The following is an 8,678-nucleotide window of genomic DNA, read 5'->3' on the forward strand; positions in this document are numbered from 1 at the left end:
CAGCCTGATGACTGGGAATGGGAGAGCTCATCCTTGAATGGAACTCTTTCCATCGTGACCCTCTGAAGGACTTCTGGGAAGGGAAGGCTCTGGGCTTCCCCCTCTGGATAGCACCGGGAAGCTGAGGTAGCAGGAACAGAAAGAGGAAGCTGAGGCTTTACTGGATACTGGGGTTCAGCCATCCTGTCCTAAATGAGGAGCCCTGCCAACACAGGCATTAAGGTACTGGCCTGCAGGCATCCTGAATCTGAGTTCAGGTGGGTCCTCAGAGCACCTGCTGCCCCTTCCCCCATCCAAACCAGGTTCCAGGTCCCAAAACTTGGGCCCTGTAGCCACCCTAATCTTGGGGAGACATCGCTGTTAAGAGAATCCATAGGGGCAGATGTAGTCTTCTCTGGTGGCTTTGTGGTAATGAATCTGCCTGCCAATACAGGAGACAAAGGTTCGATCCTTGGGTTGGGAAAATCCCCTGCAGGAGGAAATGACAACCCACTCCAATGGCACCCCACTCCAGTACTCTTGCCTGGAAAATCCCATGGATGGAGGAGCCTGGTAGGCTGCAGTCCATGGGGTCGCTAAGAGTCGGACACGACTGAGCGACTTCACTTTCACTTTTCACTTTCATGCGTTGGAGAAGGAAATGGCAACCCACTCCAGTGTTCTTGCCTGGAGAATCCCAGGGACGGCAGAGCCTGGTGGGCTGCCATCTATGGGGTCGCACAGAGTCGGACACGACTGAGGTGACTTAGCAGCAGCAGCCACTATTTTTGCCTGAAAATTCCATGGACAGAGGCTCCTGGGGGCTACAGTCCATGGGGTCACAAAGAGTCCGACACACACGCACACACACACGGCGGGTAAGTCAGTACCTAAGAGCTGATGGGTGACAGGGCTTGAATCTGGACTGGACACGTAGGAGGAGAGACAGTGGGATTTGGGGAACACCAGGTCTAGGAGTAGGGGCCACCAGAATCAACCAGTGAGCCACGGGTCTGTGGGAAGACGGGAAAAACAAGGAGAAATCGAGGGGAAGATACAGGATGTGAGGGAGATTTGGGGGGCTAGGAAATAAGGCGGATGGGAATACACTGGGTGGGGCCAAATGTCCTTGGTCTGGGCAGACAAGGAACTAGGAGGGGATACAGTCAGTCGCTGAGACTCCACCCATGGCGTAATCTTCATGCCTAACTCCTCCCTACCCTCAAAAAATGGCCGCGCGGGAGCCCGTCCAAAACCCTGAGAAAAATGAGAATGGAACCAGAAGCCCCACCCACTTATGGGCAAGTGCCCTTCTTAAAAATGGCCACCACAGCGCTTCTGGATGTGAACCGCTCTGGGCCCCGCCTTTGATCTCGTTGGTGGGGCTGGGGGAATGCGAGCTGCACCGCGCGGGACAAGTCGCCGGCGGCGCCCGACGGAGCAGGTGATTCCCCCTCCAGGCCCCGACTCAGGGCTGGAAGAGTCGCGGAGAGCATTGACCCAGGGTACCAGTCCTGTGTGTCTCCCCACGATACCCCCGGGGCCCGCCAGACCCCCATCTCTGATTCTCTCCGTGGCCTGTATCAAGGCACTTTTTAGCTTACTCAGGCCTCTCTCATCATGTATCCCCCAGGGCCGCAAGCGCATGCATGTGCCCTCGGGCCCACTGTTCTGGATGCTTAAGGGTATCCCGCTAGCTCGTTTAGGGAGCTGCTGCTTCAGGGGTCGGCCATCATCTTGGCCCCACTTCCTGTACACCCATCACCCCGCATTTATACTTCCGCCTGATTTTGGATGCCGGAATCCCGTATACCCCTCGGTCCCCTTGGTGCTTCTAAGAGTTGCCTTGGGGGGTCAGGGGACCATGATGTCCTCTGGAACCTGCGTTATGTACCAGGGCCCCAGGAGCCGGGCTTCACAGGGTCTGGGAGAAGCAGCGAAGACCTCGTTTTTAGACTCTTGAGTGCCCGGGGCTTCTTCCACTCTGCTTCCCAGGACTCCTCCCACATGGCCTACTGGTCTCCCTCCACCTAGGGCACATCCCCACCCGAAGGGAACAACATAGTACTTCTTTCTCCAGTTTCACTTAAATTTGTTTGGGGAGGGGAGGAGGCATTATGGAGCATCTGAAGAGTCCAGGGCTGTGCGGTCCCGGAGATGTTCCCAGGCCACCTGGCCAGTGACGATGGGGCAGTCAGAGTTGGCTCCGGAGAGGAAGTGAGTCCTGCAAAGTGAGGGGCAAAGGGGCAGAGACATTCTGAGTGGGGAGAATGGTGTGAGCAAAGATACTGAGGTAGGCAAGAGGGCCAGCCAGGCGGGAGAGGAGGATCAGAACATAGGTTGGGGACAGACTCTTTGCATCATGAAAGGTGGTGTAGTATGGTGGTTAACAGTGAGGGTTTTGGAGCCAGACTGCCCGGGTATACAACTGCCATTAACTTCCTTTGTGACCCTGGGCAAGTTACTTAACCTCACAATGCGTCCATTTCCTTTGGGGTAAATGGGATAATATGATATATTAGTATCTATATGTTAGGCTAATTGTGAGGATTAGGTAAGTTAATACATGTAAAGAGCACAGAACAATCCTTGGCAGATCTTAAGCAGTCATCCATGAGTGCTAAGTCATTTCAGTTGTGTCCGACTCTGTGCGACCCTATGGACTGCAGCCCACCAGAATTCTCTGTCCAGGGGATTCTCCAGGCAAGAATACTGGAGTGGGTTGCCATGCCCTCCTCCAGGGGATCTTCTGGACCCATGGATCGAACCCACCTCTGTTTGTCTAGTGCCACTAGGGCCACTAGTGCCACCTGGGAAGCCCTGTAGCAGTCAGTAAATGCTAAATATTATTACCTTCATCAGAGGTATTCAAACAAGACTCACGACAGGATGACAGTCACATTTCATGGGTGCAACTAACCAGTGAACCCTGATTTGGAGCCCCCAGGATGTAATGGGGTTCTGTGGGCTATATCCAGAATTTGAAAAGTCTTGGGGAAATCGTGTTCTGACCCTGGAGAAGGCTGGCTGTTTGGGCTGCAGCTTCCCCAACTCAGGGACTATGAGGAGAAATATTAGGAGAAGGTTCTAGGTAGGAAAGGAATGCCAACGAAGCCTAAGGGGTGGAGAAGGGTGAAAGAAAGAAGTGGCAAGCTTTGAAGGCTGGGGAAAGTTTGGGCAGCCCAAGAACAGGAGGAATGGGGACATTCTATTAGGAAACAAGCCAGAGCAAAAGCTCAGGGCAGGAAGACTTTTATTTGAGCACAGTGAGGTGTTTCCCATGAATAACTTCTTGGACCTTGATTAGAAGCTAGGCATCAGCTACATCCCTGAGAGCTTCTTCCCTAGAAGCTTTCATGCAGCATCCATGGACCTTGGTCTTTGTAGAGGTTGGCAGACAACTGCTAGCAGCCAGGAGTGGTATAACCTGGGGTGGATGTTGGTCTCCACAGGGGGCTGACTTCTTGGGGGGAGCAGCATGATGGGATCTGGTATGCCTGGTGTGAGCAGTTACACTCCTCACCAGGGCCCATACTAGGGTCTGGAGCAAGAGGCTGGCCTCCCCTAGTAGGATAGGGCTTCTCAGTTCTGCTGTCCCAAGTGACCCCGTACTGTCACAGCAACTCTGTGTTACCAGTCAGGGGACCAGGGAACTGCGATTGGAGATGGCAGCCCTGTCTCAACCCAATTGGAGGTCTTGACATCACCCCATTCCCAAAGTAGCCCCTCAAATATATACTCAACTAGAAAGTCCTGGGTTTATCTCTTGACTACCACAGTCAAGCCAGGTGACTCTGGGCAAGTCATTAAACCCACTGAGCTTCAATCTCTTCATCTGTGAAGTGGGAAGTAACTTTATTGAATGTACATTGATCAATAAACCAGGTGTGTAGTCCCTGTGCTCATGAAGCAAGTAGAAGAATCATTAAACATTGCCCCAGTAACTTTTTTAATTATAGCTATAAAAGTGTTGCTAAGTAAGGAAAAGTGTAGTCTGCAGTAAGGATGTAAGATAGAAGAGACCAAACCCTGTTCTAGAGGGTCAGGGACAGCATCCCTTGAAGGAAACTAAAATGAAACCTCAAAGGTGAGAGGAGTTAGCAAGTGAAGGCGTGGAGGCGGCAGGTTACCCAGGCAGAGGAAACAGTTCATGCAGAGACCCTTGCCATGAAAAAGCTGGAGTGCTGACAAGGTGAAAGCAAGCCAGGGTGGAAGGGAGTGATCTGGGTGGGGAGGGGGGAGGGCAATGGTACATGACGAGGCTGGAGAGACAGAGGCAGGAATAAGGCCCTGAATTGAGGGCCACAAAAAGAATATGGACTAATCTAGAAACAGGAAATCATGGATAGATGTTATGCAGGAAGAACGTGATTTTTTGTAAAGATTGTACAGCCATGATCTTTGTGGTGAATAGGTTGTTGGTGGAAAGATGGTGGTGAGAAGGATTGGGAAACTTGCAGTTAAGGCAAGAGATGGAGCTGAGTGGAAGGAGAGATGGAGAGAAGTAGATGTGTTGAGACATAATGGTCAGGGCTTGGTGACTGATTGGATGTGGGAAGGCAGAGGGTAGGATGGTGTCAGGGATCCTGACAGCATCTGGTCTCAGACTTGTGGCAGGAACAGCTGGGTACGTGGACATGTGTACACTGGGGACAACCTTGGAGGAGTAGATGACTTAGGAGAATGTCAGTTTGGGACACATTAAGTCATCCCCTTGGAGGTGTCAGAGAGATAGATGTACAAGTGTGTAGCTCAGAGGAGGAGGCTGGACTAGAGGATTAGACATTTGGGAATTGGTGACATGGAGTTGGAACAAGAAGATGTGGGCCCAGATGAGATCTTCCAGAGACAGAGGGTCCAGACTGAAGAGAGAGGAGAAGCAGCTTTGAGCCTGAGCTTTGCTGCCACAGTTAGAGGGAAAAAGAGGAGAGGGGGGCAGAGATGGCCTGGGAAGAAATGGCCAGAGAGGTGGAAGAGAAACAGGAGGACGTGATGCCTCCTCGACCAATACTGATGCTGCTTGAAAGGGCAAATATTAGGTGACAGTATAAGAAATGGCCTTTCTCTTTCTTTCTCTCTTTCTTGATAAAAAATGGATAATGTTGGCAAATTCATATGGTTCAACCTAATTAGACCAATTAGGGCTTCCCAGTAGCTCAGTGGTAAAGAATCTGACTGTAACACGGGAGATGTGGGTTCAATCCCTGAGTTGGAAGATCCCCTGGAGAAGGAGATGGCAACCCACTCCAGTATTCTTGCCTGGGAAATCCCATGGACAGAGGATCCTGGAGGGCTGCAGTCCAGGGGGTTGCGTAAGAGTTGAACACAACTTAGCAACTAAACAACAAAAACAATTAGACCAAAACTTGAAAACAGTGACTCCTGACCTTAGCCTGAGAAGATTTGGTAGAGATGTTGGAGCAGAAGCCAGACTGAAGTTGGGGAGAAGTGGCTAGAACGGAGAATAATAAGGCAGTAGACTTGACTGGGACCTGGTGACTGATTGATTGCAGCAGGTGGGGTTGAGAGAGGGTGAGACTCAGGGTAACCCCCAAGTTCAGGTTTGGCAGCTGAGCAAGTTGTGCCAAGCTAGTGAAACAGGAGGAGGTGCCTGTTTGGAGGGGATGTACACAGAGGGAAAGGATATGGTGAATTGGGGGTAGGTGCTCCTGAGTCTTCTAACTGGGATAATAAGCTGACATTTGGACCTGTGGATCTAGAGCAGTTTGTTGCCACCTGTATGTTCTTGACTACCAAATACAGACTTTATGGAGTCAAAAGCATGTAAGTAGGATTGAAACAAGTCAATAAGTATTTATCAAGCACCTGCTAAGTATGGGCATTTTTCTAAGTGCTAGGGCTATACCAAAGGATAAGACAAAGTCCCTCCCAACTCCCTCTTCTTGAAGCTTACATTCTATGGGGGAGGAGAGACAATAAACAAATAAACATAAAAATAACATTAAGCTGTAGTATACGCCATGTAGAAAATAAAGCAGAGAAAGAGATTGGGGAGTAGGGGGAATGCTTATTTTTGGTAGGTTAGTCAGGGACAGTCTCTCTGGAGGCAGCATTTGAGCAGAGCCCCGGCAGAGGTGAGGGGATGAACCATGTGGACATCGTAGGCCTTGGGAATGAGAATGGACAGCCTCTGTAGATAGCCACAAGCTGCTGGAAGGGCAAGGACCAGGCAGGGAGATAGAATTTATGAAAGACTTCCCCTTCTATCTGGGCCCCAGAGCCAGAAAAGCCCCTTTGTGCGGAGGGTGGGTGGCCCATTCTGGGTGGGGGGATGGCTGTGCTCAGTCCTGAGGCCTGCTTCTTGGGGGGGCTGGACAATGGGCCCCTTGTGACTGGACTTGGGGGCCCAGTGGCCCTCTCAGTGATGGGATTCCTCAGCCAGGAGGCATGTGACCTCAAGACCTTGGCGTCTTCCCAGAGGATCTGGGCCTACTGCTGGGGAGTGGGGTGGGGAGATGGGGAGAGGTCAGGGGGAGGGAGGAGGGAAACCTCCATTCTGGAAACTTTCTTCTGAAACAGTGTCCTGTCCTGTCTCAGGCTGGAGGAGGTGGAGAGATAGGGAGGTGGGGGGCTGTGGCTCTGCTTGAGGGGGCGGGGGAGGACCAGAGAGTTGGAAGCTACGGGCAATTTCAACAAATGGTTTCCACAGCAGGGCAGGAGGGAGGAGCTGGTTGCCCCTGGACCTGGTGAGCAGGGGCAGGCAGAAGAGGGCCTGACAAGCCTCCATCTTGTATCCCTTCAGCAGAGGAGAGAGCATGGAGCTGGAGAGGATTGTCAGTGCAGCCCTCCTTGCCTTTGTCCAGACGCACCTCCCAGAGGCCGACCTCAGGTAGAAGCTGGTCTCCTAGAAGGGTCACGCTTGAGCCAGTGCTGGAGCAGCTGGGAAGGACTCTGGACCCTGGCCAGTGGAGAGACTGGGGTGGGAAGCACTCAGCCCTGTTCCTGAGATGCAGAAGGGCTGAGAATGATCTGCTGGTGTGGCCTTGCCTCTCATCCTGTACCCGTCACCCTTGTGGAACAGAGGCGAGATCAAATCTCTGAGGAAGGGGGAGGGTGGGATACTCTCCATTCTTAAGGCTTGAGGTCTGCCTCATGGTCCCCAGGAAGCCAGGGGCTGGAGTCCCAGGCTAATAGGGCTTGTCTTGTCCCATTCCTGCAGCGGCTTGGATGACGTCATCTTTTCCTATGTGCTCGGGGTTCTTGGGGACCTGGGCCCCTCAGGCCCATCAGAGGAGAATTTCGACATGGAAGCCTTCACTGAGATGATGGAGGCCTATGTGCCTGGCTTCGCCCACATCCCCAGGTAGGGCCTGGCTGGGGCCAAGAGGATGAGGGGGGCTGGCTGATGGTGGAGGGTGGGTAGAGTTGTCCTTTAACCACCCTCCTGGTCTTTTCAGGGGTACAATAGGGGACATGATCCAGAAGCTCTCAGGGCAGTTGAGTGGTGCCAGGAACAAAGGTGAGCCTAGGAATCGGGCCCCTGGGTGACTCAAATTGCCTCCTCCAAAGCCCTGGCAAACCTGTTGCTCTTTCTGCCCCTTTAAGAGAATGTGCAGCCACAGAGCTCCAAGGTCCAAGGTCAGGTATCTATCTCCCCAGAGCCCCTGAAGCGGCCCGAAAAGCTCAAAGAAGAGACGATGTCTTCTGCTGGGGACACCCAAGATGAGGTACTGGTAGAGGAGGGTACCAGTGAAGGAGCTTGGGGGGCTGGAAAGGAGGAAATAGTGCCTCTTGTCAACATTTATGCTCACAGGCAGCCGGCCCTGAGGAAGAGCTGCTGCCAGGGGTGGACGTACTCCTGGAGGTTTTCCCCACCTGTTCAGTGGAGCAGGCCCAGTGGGTATTGGCCAAAGCTCGAGGGGACTTGGAAGAAGCTGTGCAGATGCTGGTAGAGGGAAAGGAGGGGCCTCCAGCCTGGGATGGCCCCAACCAGGTATCCTCTGCTAGACACCCCCCCACCCCATGTAACCTCAGCCATGCTCCAGCTTAGTGTTAAGCCCCTGCCCCTAGCCTAGCCTCATTTGCTTCCCCTGCTGGTACCCTAGGCCCTACACCTGGCTTCTCTCTGCAGGACCTGCCCAGGCGTCTCAGAGGCCCCCAAAAGGATGAGCTGAAGTCCTTCATCCTGCAGAAGTGAGTCTGGGCTGGCAGGGCTGGGACCTTTGAGGGTCTTCCCAGGGTGGCAGGAGCTTCACCCATCCAGTTTTTGGCAGGTACATGATGGTGGATAGCGCAGAGGATCAGAAGATTCACCGTCCTATGGCTCCTAAGGAGGTGAGGTGGTCGGGGTCGTGGAGCGGGTTCATCTGTCTCTAGGCTTCCGCTGCTCACTTCCTGATTGCCTGACAGGCTCCCAAGAAGCTGATCCGATACATCGACAACCAGATAGTGAGCACCAAAGGGGAGCGATTCAAAGACGTGCGGAACCCTGAGGCTGAGGAGATGAAGGCCACATACATCAACCTCAAGCCAGCCAGAAAGTACCGCTTCCACTGAGGCACTTGCCAGACTCGGCCCGAGCTATCTAGGCTCAGATCCCAGAGGGATGCAGGAGCCCTACACACCACACAGGGCCCGCCCTAACTCCTCTCCCCCTTCCTTCTCAACTTCCTTGCTCCATAGTGTTAACCTCCTCTTGGAGCTGCCACAGGCACAGTAAAGGTAGCCCCAGGAAGGTG

At 53.0% G+C, this 8,678-nt stretch overlaps 1 protein-coding gene across 10 annotated transcripts; it reads left to right on the forward strand.

Moving 5' to 3' along the window:
• The first annotated feature begins 1,360 nt into the window (after positions 1–1,360).
• On the forward strand, positions 1,361–8,674 carry CUEDC2 (CUE domain containing 2). Of its 10 annotated transcripts, none has more exons than XM_081545327.1 (9): positions 1,361–1,484; positions 6,743–6,829; positions 7,160–7,303; positions 7,398–7,459; positions 7,546–7,667; positions 7,754–7,933; positions 8,072–8,133; positions 8,214–8,274; positions 8,350–8,674. In XM_081545327.1, the coding sequence occupies exons 2-9, from the start codon at positions 6,756–6,758 to the stop codon at positions 8,494–8,496; spliced, it is 852 nt and encodes a 283-aa protein (XP_081401453.1). In that variant the 5' UTR covers positions 1,361–1,484; positions 6,743–6,755; the 3' UTR covers positions 8,497–8,674. The 10 variants fall into 10 exon arrangements, with proteins under 10 accessions (XP_081401453.1, XP_081401479.1, XP_081401462.1 ...); XM_081545353.1 differs by having other exon boundaries at positions 7,600–7,667; XM_081545336.1 differs by having other exon boundaries at positions 6,746–6,829.
• The last annotated feature ends 4 nt before the right edge of the window (positions 8,675–8,678 follow it).

This window comes from Giraffa tippelskirchi, chromosome 2 (genome assembly GCF_054371585.1).
Source record: "Giraffa tippelskirchi isolate mGirTip1 chromosome 2, T2T-mGirTip1v1.2.pri, whole genome shotgun sequence".
In the NCBI taxonomy this organism is placed as follows: domain Eukaryota; kingdom Metazoa; phylum Chordata; class Mammalia; order Artiodactyla; family Giraffidae; genus Giraffa; species Giraffa tippelskirchi.